The sequence below is a fragment of the Anas acuta genome, unplaced genomic scaffold (genome assembly GCF_963932015.1).
Source record: "Anas acuta unplaced genomic scaffold, bAnaAcu1.1 SCAFFOLD_308, whole genome shotgun sequence".
Taxonomy (NCBI): Eukaryota; Metazoa; Chordata; class Aves; order Anseriformes; family Anatidae; genus Anas; species Anas acuta.
Window position 1 is genome coordinate 1 of NW_027076016.1, and position 15,872 is coordinate 15,872.

A 15,872-nucleotide genomic window follows, 5' to 3' on the forward strand; every position below is an offset into this window, starting at 1 on the left:
CCTCCTTCTCCTCTTCCTCCGAGCCCCTCCTGGCCTCCTCCTCTTCCTACTTCTACTACTCCCGGCCTCCTCCTCCTCCTCCTTCTTCTCCTCCGCCTCCTCCTCCTCTTCTTTCTCCTCCTTCTCCTCCTCCTCCTCCTCCTTTTCCTTTTCCTCTTCTCCTCTTCCTCCTCCTCCTCCCTCCTCCTTCTTTTCCTCTTCCTCCTCCTCTTCCTCTCCCTCCTCCTCCTTCTACTCCTGGTCTCCTTCTCCTTCCTCCTCCTCCTTCCTCCTCCTCCTCCTCCTCCTCCTTCCTCCTGGTCTCCTTCTCCTCCTTCTTCTTCTTCCTCCTCCTCCTCCTCCTACTCCTTCTTCCTCCTCCTGATATCCTCCTCCTCCTACTCCTGGTGTCCTCCTCCCCCTTCCCCTCCTCCTCCTCCTCCTACTCCTGGTGTCCTCTTCCTGGCCACCTCCTTCCTCCTCCTCCTTATCCTTCTTCCTCCTCCCCCTCCTACTACTCCTCTTCCTCCTCGTCCTCCTCCTCTTCCTCCTCCTCTTCCTCTTCCTCTTTCTCCTCCTCTTCCTCCTCCTCTTCCTCCTCCTTCTCCTCCTCCTCATCCTCCCTCTCCTTGTCTTCCTCCTTCTTCTCCAGATGTCCTCCTCTTTCTTCCTCCTCCTCTTCCTCTTTCTCCTCCTCTTTCTCCTCCATCTCCTCCTCCTTCTCCTCCTCCTCCTCCTCCTCCTCCTCCTCCTCCTCCTCCTCCTCCTCCTCCTCCCCCCCCCACCCCCCCCACCCCCCCAACCCCCCCAAACCCCCTCCCCACCTTCTCAAAGTTCCTCTGCCTCTTGTCCAACCCCGCGGCCGCCGCGTTGGCCTTCTCCAGGTCCCCCGTCAGGTCCTCGATCTCGCTCTGCAACCTCTGCTTGGTCTTCTCCAGCGAGGCCCCCTTGGCGTTGGCGGCCTCCACCGCCTCCTCGGCCTCCTGCAACCTCTGCGCCAGCTTCCTCCTACCACGAGGACCTCCTCAGCGGTGGGGTGGGGACCTCCTGGACCCCCACCCGGAGGTGGGCGAGGACTTACTTGGCCTCCTCCAGCTCCTCGGTGCGGTGGATGGCGTCCGTCTCGTACTTGGTCCTCCACTGAGCAACCTCGGAGTTGGCCTTGGAGAGGCCCCGTTGGAGCTCGGCCTTGGCCTCCGCCTCCTCCTCGTACTGCTCGCGCAGGAGGTCGCAGTCGTGGCGCGCCGACTGCAGGGCGTGGGCCAGCGCGTTCTTGGCCTGGGGTGGGGTGGAGAAGACCCAAAGGACCTCGCGTGGGGCCTCCTGGAGGTCCTCAAACATGGTGGTGGGAGAGCGGGGCTGGTGGAGGGCCAGAGACCCCCATGCGACCTCCTCAAGGTGGTCCCAACCTCCTCTAGGTGGACACAACTGGTTTCTAGGTCCACCAACCCAACCTTCTCAAGATGGTTCCAACCTCCTCCAGGTGGACCCAACTGGTTCTAGGTCAACCAACCCAACCTTCTCTAGATGGTCCTGACCTCCTCTAGATGGACCCGACCTCCTCCAGATGGACCCAACCTCCTCCAGATGGACCCCAACCGGTTCTAGGTCAACCAACCCAACCTTCTCTAGATGGTTCCAACCTCCTCCAGGTGGACCCGACCTCCTCCAGATGGACCTAACCGGTTCAATCCATCCAACCCAACCTTCTCTAGATGGTTCTGACCTCCTCCAGATGGACCCGACCGGTTCTAGGTCCACCAACCCAACCTTCTCTAGATGGTCCTGACCTCCTCTAGATGGACCCGACCGGTTCTAGGTCAACCAACCCAACCTTTTCTAGATGGTCCTGACCTCCTCCAGATGGACCCGGACCGGTTCTAGGTCAACCAACCCAACCTTCTCTAGATGGACCCGACCTCCTCCAGATGGACCCGACCAGTTCTAGGTCAACCAACCCAACCTGCTCCATATGGACCCAACTGGTTCTAGGTCAACCAACCCAACCTTCTCTAGATGGTTCCAACCTCCTCCAGATGGACCTGACCTCCTCCAGATGGACCCAACTGGTTCTAGGTCCACCAACCCAACCTTCTCTAGATGGTCCTCGACCTCCTCCAGATGGTCTCGACCTCCTCCAGATGGACCCGACCTCCTCTAGATGGACCCAATCTCCTCTAGATGGACCCGACCTCCTCCAGATGGACCCAACCGGTTCTAGGTCAACCAACCCAACCTTCTCTAGATGGTTCCGACCTCCTCCAGATGGACCCGACCTCCTCTAGATGGACCCGACCTCCTCTAGATGGACCCCAACTGGTTCTAGGTCCTCCAACCCAACCTTCTCTAGATGGTCCTGACCTCCTCCAGATGGACCCAACTGGTTCTAGGTCAACCAACCCAACCTTCTCTAGATGGACCCGACCTCCTCCAGATGGACCCAACCTCCTCTAGATGGACGCAACTGGTTCTAGATCAACCAACCCAACCTTCTCTAGATGGACCCGACCCTCCTCCAGATGGTCTCGACCTCCTCTAGATGCACTCAATCTCCTCTAGGTGGACCCAACCGGTTCTAGATCAACCAACCCAACCTTCTCTAGATGGACCCGACCTCCTCTAGATGGATGCAACCGGTTCTAGGTCCACCAACCCAACCTTCTCTAGATGGTCCTGACCTCCTCTAGGTGGACCCAATCCGTTCTAGGTCAACCAACCCAACCTTCTCTAGATGGTCCCGACCTCCTCTAGATGGACTCAACCTCCTCTAGATGGACCCAACTGGTTCTAGGTCAACCAACCCAACCTTCTTTAGATGGTCCCGACCTCCTCCAGATGGACCCAACTGGTTCTAGGTCAACCAACCCAACCTTCTCTAGATGGTCCCGACCTCCTCCAGATGGACCCAACTGGTTCTAGGTCAACCAACCCAACCTGCTCCATATGGACCCAACTGGTTCTAGATCAACCAACCCAACCTTCTCTAGATGGTCCTGACCTCCTCTAGGTGGACCCAATCCGTTCTAGGTCAACCAACCCAACCTTCTCCAGATGGTCTCGACCTCCTCCAGGTGGACCCAACCTCCTCTAGATGGACGCGACCTCCTCCAGATGGACCCGACCGGTTCTAGGTCCACCAACCCAACCTTCTCTAGATGGTCCCGACCTCCTCTAGGTGGACCCAACCGTTCTCGGTCAACCAACCCAACCTTCTCTAGATGGTCCCAACCTCCTCCAGGTGGACCCGACTGGTTCTAGGTCAACCAACCCAACCTTCTCTAGATGGTCCTGACCTCCTCTAGATGGACCCAACTGTTCTAGGTCCACCAACCCAACCTTCTCTAGATGGTCCCGACCTCCTCCAGATGGACCCAACTGGTTCTAGGTCCACCAACCCAACCATCTCTAGATGGTCCCAACCTCCTTTAGATGGACCCGACCTCCGCCAGGTGGACCCAGCCGTTCTAGATCAACCAACCCAACCTTCTCTAGATGGTCCCGACCTCCTCCAGATGGACCCAACTGGTTCTAGGTCAACCAACCCAACCATCTCTAGATGGACCCGACCTCCCCTAGATGGACCCAAATGGTTCTAGGTCCACCAACCCAAACTTCTCTAGATGGTCCTGACCTCCTCCAGATGGACCCGACCTCCTCTAGATGAACTCAATCTCCTCTAGGTGGACCCAACCAGTTCTAGATCAACCAACCCAACCTTCTCTAGATGGTCTTGACCTCCTCTAGATGGACCCAACCTCGTCTAAGTGGACCCAACCGGTTCTAGGTCAACCAACCCAACCTTCTCCAGATGGTCTCGACCTCCTCCAGATGGTCTCGACCTCCTCCAGATGGACCCAACCAGTTCTAGGTCAACCAACCCAACCTTCTCTAGATGGTCCCGACCTCCTCTAGATGGACCCAACCTCCTCCAGATGGACCCAACCTCCTCTAGGTGGACCCAACCGGTTCTAGGTCAACCAACCCAACCTTCTCTAGATGGTCCTGACCTCCTCCAGATGGACCCGACCTCCTCTAGGTGGACCCGACCTCCTCCAGATGGACCCAACTGGTTCTAGGTCCTCCAACCCAACCTTCTCTAGATGGTCTTGACCTCCTCCAGATGGACCCAACTGGTTCTAGGTCAACCAACCCAACCTTCTCTAGGTGGACCCAACCTCCTCTAGATGGACCCAACTGGTTCTAGGTCAACCAACCCAACCTGCTCCATATGGACCTAACTGGTTCTAGATCAACCAACCCAACCTTCTCTAGATGGTCCTGACCTCCTCCAGATGGACTCAACCTCCTGCAGATGGACCCAATCCGTTCTAGGTCCACCAACCCAACCTTCTCTAGATGGTTGCGACCTCCTCCAGATGGACCCGACCTCCTCTAGGTGGACCCAACCCGTTCTAGATTAACCAACCCAACCTCCTCCAGATGGACCCAACTGGTTCTAGGTCAACCAACCCAACCTCCTCTAGATGGACCCGACCTCCTCCAGATGGACCCAACCGGTTCCAACCATCCAACCCAACCTTCTCTAGATGGTCCTGACCTCCTCCAGGTGGACCCAACTGGTTCTAGGTCAACCAACCCAACCTTCTCTAGATGGTCCTGACCTCCTCCAGATGGACCCAACCTCCTCCAGATGGATCCAACCCATTCTAGGTCAACCAACCCAACCTTCTCTAGATGGTCTCGACCTCCTCCAGATGGACCCAACCTCCTCCAGATGGATCCAACTGGTTCTAGGTCCACCAACCCAACCTTCTCTAGATGGTCCCGACCTCCTCCAGGTGGACCCAACTGGTTCTAGGTCCACCAACCCAACCTTCTCTAGATGGACCCAACCTCCTCCAGATGGACCCGACCGGTTCTAGGTCAACCAACCCAACCTTCTCTAGATGGTTCCAACCTTCTCCAGATGGTCCCGACCTCCTCTAGGTGGACCCAACCCGTTCTAGAACAACCCACCCAAACTTTTGGAGACCAACCAAGTCAACCCAACCTTCTGGAGACCAACCCGAGCCAACATGACCTCGTGGAGACCCACCAATCAACCCAACCTCTTGAGGACCAACCCAACCCCTCGAAGACCAACCCAACCCCTCAAAGACCAACCCAACTCCTTGAAGACCAACCCAACCTCTTGAGGATCAACCCAACCTCTTGAGGACCAACCCAACCCCTTGAACACCAACCCCTTGAAGACCAACCCAACCCCTTGAGGACCAACCCAACCTCTTGAAGACCAACCCAACCTCTTGAGGACCAACCCAACCCCTTGAGGACCAACCCAACCTCTTGAAGACCAACCCAACCTCTTGAAGACCAACCCAACCTCTTGAAGACCAACCCAACCCCTTGAAGACCAACCCAACCTCTTGAGGACCAACCCAACCCCTTGAGGACCAACCCAACCTCTTGAAGACCAACCCAACCCCTTGAAGACCAACCCAACCCCTTGAAGACCAACCCAACCTTTTGAGGACCAACCCAACCCCTTGAAGACCAACCCAACCCCTTGAAGACCAACCCAACCCCTTGAGGAACAACCCAACCCCTTGAGGACCAACCCAACCTCTTGAGGACCAACCCAACCCCTTGAAGATCAACCCAACCTCTTGAAGACCAACCCAACCCCTTGAACACCAACCCAACCCCTTGAAGACCAACCCCTTGAAGACCAACCCAACCTCTTGAGGACCAACCCAACCCCTTGAGGACCAACCCAACCCCTCAAAGACCAACCCAACCCCTTGAAGTCCAACCCAACCCCTTGAAGACCAACCCAACCCCTTGAAGCCCAACCCAAACCCTTGAAGCCCAACCCAAACCCTTGAGGACCAACCCAACCCCTTGAGGACCAACCCCTTGAAGACCAACCCAACCTTTTGAGGACCAACCCAACCCCTTGAAGACCAACCCAACCTCTTGAAGACCAACCCAACCTCTTGAAGACCAACCCAACCCCTTGAAGACCAACCCAACCCCTTGAAGACCAACCCAACTTCTTGAAGACCAACCCATCCCCTGGAGGACCAACCCAACCCCTCAAAGACCAACCCAACCTCTTGAAGACCAACCCAACCTCTTCCAGACCAACCCAACCTTTTGAGGACCAACCCAACCCCTTGAAGACCAACCCAACCCCTGGAGGACCAACCCAACCCCTTGAGGACCAACCCAAACCCTTGAAGACCAACCCCTTGAAGACCAGCCCAACCTCTTGAGGACCAACCCAACCCCTTGAAGACCAACCCAACCCCTTGAGGACCAACCCAACCTCTTGAGGACCAACCCAACCCCTCAAAGACCAACCCAACCTCTTGAAGACCAACCCAACCCCTTGAGGACCAACCCAACTCCTTGAGGACCAACCCAACCCCTCAAAGACCAACCCAACCCCTTGAAGACCAACCCAACCCCTTGAAGACCAACCCAACCCCTTGAAGACCAACCAAACCCCTTGAAGACCAACCCAACCCCTTGAACACCAACCCCTTGAAGACCAACCCAACCTCTTGAAGACCAACCCAACCCCTTGAACACCAACCCCTTGAAGACCAACCCAACCCCTTGAAGACCAACCCAACCTCTTGAACACCAACCCCTTGAAGACCAACCCAACCCCTTGAAGACCAACCCAACCCCTTGAAGACCAACCCAACCCCTTGAGGACCAACCCAACCCCTTGAGGACCAACCCAACCCCTTGAAGACCAACCTCTTGAAGACCAACCCAACCCCTTGAAGACCAACCCAACCCCTTGAAGACCAACCCAACCCCTTGAGGACCAAACCCTTGAAGACCAACCCAACCTTTTGAGGACCAACCCAACCCCTTGAAGACCAACCCAACCCCTTGAAGACCAACCCAACCTCTTGAGGACCAACCCAACCTCTTGAAGACCAACCCAACCTCTTGAGGACCAACCCAACCCCTCAAAGACCAACCCAACCCCTTGAAGACCAACCCAACCCCTTGAAGACCAACCCATCCCCTGGAGGACCAACCCAACCCCTCAAAGACCAACCCAACCTCTTGAGGACCAACCCAACCTCTTGAAGACCAACCCAACCCCTTGAAGACCAACCCAACACCTTGCACACCAACCCAACCTCTTGAAGACCAACCCAACCCCTTGTAGACCAACCCAACCCCTTGAAGACCAACCCAACCCCTTGGACACCAACCCCTCGAAGACCAACCCAACCTCTTGAGGACCAACCCAACCCCTTGTAGACCAACCCAACCCCTTGAAGACCAACCCAACCCCTTGAAGACCAACCCAACCCCTTGAAGACCAACCCAACCCCTCAAAGACCAACCCAACCCCTTGAAGACCAACCCAACCCCTTGAAGACCAACCCATCCCCTGGAGGACCAACCCAACCCCTCAAAGACCAACCCAACCTCTTGAGGACCAACCCAACCTCTTGAAGACCAACCCAACCTCTTGAAGACCAACCCAACACCTTGAACACCAACCCAACCTCTTGAAGACCAACCCAACCCCTTGTAGACCAACCCAACCCCTTGAAGACCAACCCAACCCCTTGGACACCAACCCCTCGAAGACCAACCCAACCTCTTGAGGACCAACCCAACCCCTTGTAGACCAACCCAACCCCTTGAAGACCAACCCAACCCCTTGAAGACCAACCCAACCCCTTGAAGACCAACCCAACCCCTCAAAGACCAACCCAACCCCTTGAAGACCAACCCAACCCCTTGAAGACCAACCCATCCCCTGGAGGACCAACCCAACCCCTCAAAGACCAACCCAACCCCTTGAAGACCAACCCAACCTCTTGAAGACCAACCCAACCCCTTGAAGACCAACCCAACCCTTTGAAGACCAACCCAACCCCTTGAAGACCAACCCAACCTCTTGAAGACCAACCCAACCCCTTGAAGACCAACCCAACCCTTTGAAGACCAACCCAACCTCTTGAAGACCAACCCAACCCCTCGAAGACCAACCCAACCCCTTGAAGACCAACCCAACCTCTTGAAGACCAACCCAACCTCCCAACCCAACCCCTTGAGGACCAACCCAACCCCTTGAGGACCAACCCAACCTCACCCAACCTCTTGAAGACCAACCCAAACCCTTGAAGACCAACCCAACCCCTTGAGGACCAACCCAACCTCTTGAAGACCAACCCAACCCCTTGAAGACCAACCCAACCCCTTGAAGACCAACCCAACTCCTTGAGGACCAACCCAACCCCTTGAAGACCAACCCAAACCCTTGAAGACCAACCCAACCTTTTGAGGACCAACCCAACCTCTTGAGGACCAACCCAACCCCTTGAAGACCAACCCAACCCCTTGAACACCAACCCCTTGAAGACCAACCCAACCTTTTGAGGACCACCCCAACTTCTTGAGGACCAACCCAACCTCTTGAAGACCAACCCAACCTCCCACCCCACCCCAACCTCCCCCACCAAGCCTCACCTTGGCCTCCTCCTCCAGCTGCCTCTTGAGGTCCTCCAGCTGCTGGCTGTAGCTCAGCTTCCCCCGCGTCAGCTGCGTGATGAAGACCTCCTTCTCCTCCAGCTGCCTGGAGAGCTCTCCTACGGGGCGGACAGAGGAGACATCACGACCGGTGGGACCTCGCGTGGTCCTCGGTGGTGGGGTGGAGGAGAAGGTGGCCCTCACCGTTCTCCGTCTGGAGCCGGGCCCGCTGGGCGCCGAGCTCGGTGACCGCGCGCTGCGTCTCCTCCGCCTTGCTGCGCTGCTCGCTCAGCTGGTCCTCCAGGGAGCGGCAGGTCTTCTCCAGGGTGGCCTAGGAGGACAGGAGAAGACACCAGGAGGTGGAAGAGGAGCCGAGGAAGGCTCGCTCCTCTTCCTCCCACCTCCGTCCGTCCACGCCCAACCACCACACCTTGGCCTTGAGGAGCTGCTCCAGGTTGGAGGCCACGTCGTCCAGCTCCAGGCGGAGCTCGCTCTTCTCCTTCTCCAGCTTCTGCTTGACCCGCTGGAGGTTGTCCACCTGCTCGGCCAGCTCGGCGGCGCCGTCGGCGTGCTTCTTGCGCAGGGCGGCGGCGGTGGCCTCGTGCTGCAGGGTGGCCTCCTCCAGGTCCCGCCGAAGCTTCTGGAACTCGGCCTCGCGCTTCTTGTTCAGCTCCACCTGGGCCGTGGTGGCCCCACCGGCCTCCTCCAGCCGCTCGCTCAGCTCCTCCAGCTCCCGGCCCAGCTCCGCCCGCAGCTTCTCCGCCTTGGCCCGGGCCGTCCGCTCCACCTCCAGCTCCTCCTCCAGCTCCTCCAGGCGGGCCTGGGTGGCAGGGAACGGGGGGGACGTGAGAGGGGTGCTCCCAAGGTGACCTGACCCGACCCAACTCAACCCAACCCAACCCAACTCAACCATCTGGAGACCCTTCAACACAACCCAACCCAACTCAACCCAACCCAACCACATGGAGAACCTTCAACCCAATCCAGGTCAACCCAACCATCTGGAGACCCTTCAACCCAACCCAACCACATGGAGAATGTTCAACCCAACTCAACTCATCCCAACCCAACTCAACTCAACCCAACCATCTGGAGAACCTTCAACCCAACCCAACTCAACCTAACCCAGGTGAACCCAACTCAACCATCTGGAGACCCTTCAACCCAACCCAACCAATGGAGAACCTTCAACCCAACCCAATTCATCCCAACCCAACTCAACCCAACCCAACTCAACTCAACCCAACCCAACCCAACCAATGGAGAACCTTCAACCCAACCCAACCCAACCCAACCCAACCCAAGTCAACTCAACCCAACTCAACCCAACCCAACTCAACCCAACCCAACCATCTGGAGACCCTTCAAACCAACCCAACCCAACCCAACTCAACCCAATCATCTGGAGACCCTTCAACCCAACCCAACCCAACTCAATCATCTGGAGAACCTTCAACCCAACCAATGGAGACTCTCCAACCCAACCCAACCCAACCAGATGGAGACTCTTCAACCCAACCCAACTCAACTCAACCCAACTCAACCCAACTCAACCCAACCCAACCATCTAGAGACCCTTCAACCCAACCCAACCCAACCCAACTCAACCCAACCCAACCCAACCATCTGGAGACCCTTCAACCCAACCCAACCCAACCCAACTCAACCCAACTCAACCAGATGGAGAATCTTCAACACAACTCAACCCAACTCAACCCAACCCAACCATCTGGAGACTCTTCAACCCAACCCATCTCAACCCAAGTCAACTCAACCATTTGGAGACTCTTCAACCCAACCCAACCAGATGGAGAATCTTCAACCCAACTCAACTCAACCCAACTCAACCCAACTCAACCATCTGGAGACCCTTCAACCCAACTCAACCCAACTCAACTCAACCCAACTCAACTCAACCCAACCATCTGGAGACCCTTCAACCCAACCCAACTCATCCCAACCCAACCCAACCAGCTGGAGACCCTTCAACCCAACCCAACTCAACCTAACCGAGCTGAACCCAACTCAACCACTTGGAGACACTTCAACCCAACCCAACCACATGGAGAATCTTCAACCCAACTCAACCCAACCATCTGGAGACCCTTCAACCCAACCCAACTCATCCCAACCCAACTTAACCCAACCCAACCCAACCATCTGGAGACCCTTCAACCCAACCCAACTCAACTCAACTCAACCCAACTCAACCATCTGGAGACCCTTCAACCCAACCCAACCCAACCCAACTCAACCCAACTCAACCCAACCCAACCACATGGAGAACCTTCAACCCAATCCAGGTCAACCCAACCATCTGGAGACCCTTCAACCCAACCCAACTCAACATAACCCAGCTGAACCCAACCCAACCACATGGAGAATCTTCAACCCAACTCAACCCAATCCAACCAATGGAGACCCTTCAACACAACTCATCTCAACCCAACTCAACCCAACCCAACCCAACCATCTGGAGACCCTTCAACCCAATCCAACCCAACCCAACCAGATGGAGAATCTTCAACACAACTCAACTCAACTAAACCCAACTCAACCCAAACCAACCATCTGGAGATCCTTCAACCCAACTCAACTCAACCCAACTCAACCCAACCCAACCCAACCCAACCCAACCCAACCCAACCATCTGGAGACCCTTCAACCCAACCCAACTCATCCCAACCCAACCATTGGAGGTTCTTCGCCTCCAGCCCCTCCCCACTCTCCCCCTGACCTGGAGCTCCTTCAGCTTCTTCTGGAGCTGCCCGGCCACCGCTTGCTCGTCCTCGATCTTGGCGTTGAGCGCGTGGAGCTCAAAGTCCTTCCTGCAGGAGGACACGCGCCACCCCGTCACGGCCCCAGGAGAAAGGGATCATGGGAAAAGGACCAAGGAGGGGGCGGGGAGGGGGCTGGGGCCCGACTTTTTCAGCTTCTCGTCCAGCTGCTGCTTGTCGTTCTCCAGGTCCATGATGCTCTCCTGCGCCAGCTTCAGGTCGCCCTCCAGCTTCCTCTTGGCCCGCTCCAGGTCCATGCGGATCTTCTTCTCCTGCTCCAGCGAGCTCTCCAGCTGCCGGCGGGGTGGGGACCTCCCATCAGCCCCCCCAAAGGTCCACCCCAGACCAGGGGGACCTTCTCCCAGGACCTTCTGCCCCCAGGTGGTGGAAATCCACAACTCACGTCGTCCGCTTGCTGTTCCAGCTTGACCTTGGCCTTGGCCAAGGTGTTGACCTTGTCCTCCTCCGCCTGGAGGTCATCCAGGGCTTGCTGATGAGACTCCTGCAGGGCCTTCTTCTCCTTGGTCAGCTTGGCGATGATCTCGTCCAGCCCGGCCATCTCCTCGGTCAGGTTCTTGACCTGCGGGGGAAGGAACAGCACCCTTGGGGCATCTCCAGCCAACCTTGGGTCACCTCCACCTAACCCAACCAATTTTGGGGCATCTCAACCCAACCCAACCACCCTTGGGTCATCAGAACCCAATCTTGGGTCATCTCAACCCAACCTTGGGTCATCTCCACCCAACCCAACCACCCTTGGATCATCAAAACCCAACCTTGGGTCACCTCCACCCAACCACCCTTGGGTCTCCTCAACCCACCCTTGGGTCATCTCCACCCAACCCAACCACCTTGGGTCTTCTCAACCCAACCCAACCAATTTTGGGTCTTCTCAACCCAACCCAACCAATTTTGGGTCTTCTCAACCCAACCCAACCAATTTTGGGGCATCTCCACCCAACCCAACCACCCTTGGGTCATCAAAACCCAATCTTGGCTCATCTCCACCCAACCTTGGGTCATCTCCACCCAACCCAACCAATTTTGGGTCATCTCCACCCAACCCAGCCAATTTTGGGTCATCTCAACCCAACCCAACCAATTTGGGGTCATCTCCACCCAACCCAACCACCCTTGGGTCATCAAAACCCAATCTTGGGTCATCTCAACCCAACCCAACCAATTTTGGGGTCATCTCCACCCAACCCAACCAATTTTGGGTCTTCTCAACCACCCTTGGGTCATCTCCACCCAACCCAACCAATTTTGGGTCATCTCCACCCAATCCAACCAATTTGGGGTCATCTCCACCCAACCCAACCAATTTTGGGTCACCTCAACCCAACCAATTTTGGGTCACCTCAACCCAACCAATTTTGGGTCACCTCAACCCAACCCAACCAATTTTGGGTCACCTCAACCCAACCAATTTGGGGTCATCTCAACCCAACCCAACCAATTTGGGGTCATCTCAACCCAACCCAACCACCCTTGGGTCATCAAAACCCAATCTTGGGTCACCTCCACCCAACCCAACCAATTTTGGGGCATCTCAACCCAACCCAACCACCCTTGGGTCACCTCAACCCAACCAATTTTGGGTCAACTCAACCCAACCCAACCAATTTGGGGTCATCTCCACCCAACCCAACCACCCTTGGGTCATCTCAACCCACCCTTGGGTCATCTCAACCCACCCCAACCAATTTGGGGTCATCTCCACCCAACCCAACCAATTTGGGGTCATCTTCACCCAACCCAACCACCCTTTGGTCACCTCAACCCAACCATCTTGGGTCATCTCAACCCAACCCAACCAATTTTGGGGCATCTCAACCCAACCCAACCAATTTGGGGTCATCTCAACCCAACCAATTTTGGGTCACCTCAACCCAACCCAACCAATTTTGGGGCATCTCAACCCACCCCAACCAATTTTGGGTCATCTCAACCCAACCCAACCAATTTTGGGTCATCTTCACCCAACCCAACCACCCTTGGGTCATCTCCAGCCAACCTTGGGTCACCTCCACCCAACCCAACCAATTTTGGGGTATCTCAACCCAACCCAACTACTTTTGGGTCATCAAAACCCAATCTTGGGTCACCTCCAACCAACCCAACCAATTTGGGGTCACCTCCACCCAACCCAACCAATTTTGGGGCATCTCCACCCAACCCAACCACCCTTGCGTCATCAAAACCCAATCTTGGGTCATCTCCACCCAACCCAACCAATTTTGGGGTCATCTCCACCCAACCCAACCACCCTTGGGTCGTCAGAACCCAATCTTGTGTCATCTCCACCCAACCTTGGGTCACCTCCACCCAACCCAACCAATTTTGGGGTCATCTCCACCCAACCCAACCACCCTTGGGTCATCTCAACCCACCCTTGGGTCTTCTCAACCCAACCCAACCAATTTGGGGTCACCTCCACCCAACCCAACCACCCTTGCGTCATCAAAACCCAATCTTGGGTCATTTCAACCCAACCCAACCAATTTGGGGTCATCTCCACCCAACCCAACCATCCTTGGGTCACCTCAACCCAACCAATTTTGGGTCATCTCAACCCAACCCAACCAATTTGGGGTCATCTTCACCCAACCCAACCAATTTTGGGGCATCTCAACCCAACCCAAACACCCTTGGGTCATCAAAACCCAATCTTGGGTCATCTCCACCCAACCCAACCAATTTTGGGGCATCTCCACCCAACCCAACCACCCTTGGGTCATAAGAACCCAATCTTGGGTCATCTCCACCCAACCTTGGGTCACCTCCACCCACACCAACCAATTTTGGGACATTTCCACCCAACCCAACCACCCTTGGGTCATCAAAACCCAACCTTGGGTCATCTCAACCCAACCCAACCAATTTGGGGCATTTCCACCCAACTCAACCAACCTTGGGTCACCTCAACCCAACCAATTTGGGGTCATCTCCACCCAACCCAACCAATTTTGGGTCATCTCCACCCAACCCAACCAATTTGGGGTCATCTCAACCCAACCCAACCAATTCAGGGTCATCTCAACCCAACCTTGGGTCACCTCCACCCAACCCAACCAATTTTGGGGCATCTCAACCCAACCCAACCACCCTTGGGTCATCAAAACCCAATCTTGGGTCATCTCAACCCAACCCAACCAATTTTGGGTCATCTCCACCCAACCCAATAAATTTTGGGTCATCTCACCCACCCTTGTGTCATCTCCACCCAACCCAACCGATTTTGGGGTCATCTCCACCCAACCCAACCACCCGTGGATCATCAAAACCCAATCTTGGGTCATCTCAACCCAACCATCTTGGGTCATCTCAACCCAACCCAACCACCTTGGGTCATCTCAACCTAACCCAACCAATTTGGGGTCACCTCCACCCAACCCAACCAATTTTGGGTCTTCTCAACCCAACCCAACCACCCTTGGGTCATCTCAACCCACCCTTGGGTCATCTCCACCCAACCCAACCACCCTTTGGTCACCTCAACCCAACCAATTTGGGGTCATCTCAACCCAACCCAACCAATTTTGGGTCTTCTCAACCCAACCCAACCACCCTTGGGTCATCTCAACCCACCCTTGGGTCATCTCCACCCAACCCAACCACCCTTTGGTCACCTCAACCCAACCATCTTGGGTCATCTCAACCCAACCCAACCAATTTTGGGGTCATCTCAACCCAACCCAACCACCCCTGGGTCATCTCAACCCAACCTTGGGTCTTCTCAACCCAACCCAACCAATTTTGGGTCTTCTCAACCCAACCCAACCAATTTGGGGTCATCTCAACCCAACCCAACCAATTTTGGGTCATCTCCACCCAACCCAACCACCCTTGGATCATCTCAACCCAACCTTGGGTCACCTCCACCCAACCCAACCAATTTGGGGTCATCTCAACCCACCCTTGGGTCATCTCCACCCAACCCAACCACCCTTTGGTCACCTCAACCCAACCAATTTTGGGTCATCTCAACCCACCCCAACCAATTTTGGGTCATCTCCACCCAACACCCTTGGGTCACCTCCACCCAACCCCTTCAGATCTCCTCACCCCCCCCTCCCGTGGACTCCAGGTCCTCCAAATCCCCCCCTCTTGGACCTTCCCCGTCCCCACCTTGTTCTCCGTGGCGTGCTTCTCCTTCTCCACCTTGGCCAGGGCCAGCTCCAGGTCGTCGATGTCCTTCTTGAGCTCGGCGCCCTCGTCCTCCAGCTTCCTCTTCTTGGCCGTCAGCTCGGCGTTCATCTCCTCCTCCTCCTCCAGCCGCTCGGTCATCTCCTTCACCTTGGCCTCCAGCTGGATCTTGGTCTTGATCAACTGGTCGCAGCGCTCCTCGGCGTCCGCCAGGTTGTCCTGCTCCTGCGGGGAGGGGACGACAAATTGGGGACACAAAAAACACGTTTTTGGGGTTTTTTTTTGGGGGGGGAGGACGCCACCACCACGCACGGCCTGCACTTGGAGCTGGAGGTCGTTCTTCTCCTGCAGCATGGAGACCATCTTCTCCTCCAGCTCCTTGCGCCGCGCCTCCGACTTCTCCAGCGCCTCCTTCAGGCGCCCGAACTCCTCCTTCATGCTCTGGGTGGGGGGGGTCACCAAAAAATTGTCCACCTTCTCCTGGATGTCCCCACCCGT

General features: G+C 56.1%; 1 protein-coding gene across 1 annotated transcript in view; it reads right to left on the reverse strand.

Annotated features, from left to right (window-relative positions):
• Nucleotides 1–803: 803 nt before the first annotated feature.
• Nucleotides 804–15,872, reverse strand: part of LOC137848841 (myosin-6) — a gene marked incomplete at both ends in the record, with an annotated part of 48,522 nt that continues 33,453 nt past the window's right edge. The window contains 10 exons of the mRNA XM_068668341.1: nucleotides 804–987; nucleotides 1,061–1,257; nucleotides 8,449–8,567; nucleotides 8,653–8,779; nucleotides 8,879–9,268; nucleotides 11,186–11,276; nucleotides 11,373–11,518; nucleotides 11,629–11,805; nucleotides 15,357–15,599; nucleotides 15,687–15,815. Of these exons, the coding sequence (XP_068524442.1) occupies nucleotides 804–987; nucleotides 1,061–1,257; nucleotides 8,449–8,567; nucleotides 8,653–8,779; nucleotides 8,879–9,268; nucleotides 11,186–11,276; nucleotides 11,373–11,518; nucleotides 11,629–11,805; nucleotides 15,357–15,599; nucleotides 15,687–15,815 (1,803 nt within the window). The remainder of the gene's footprint in view (nucleotides 988–1,060; nucleotides 1,258–8,448; nucleotides 8,568–8,652; nucleotides 8,780–8,878; nucleotides 9,269–11,185; nucleotides 11,277–11,372; nucleotides 11,519–11,628; nucleotides 11,806–15,356; nucleotides 15,600–15,686; nucleotides 15,816–15,872) is intronic.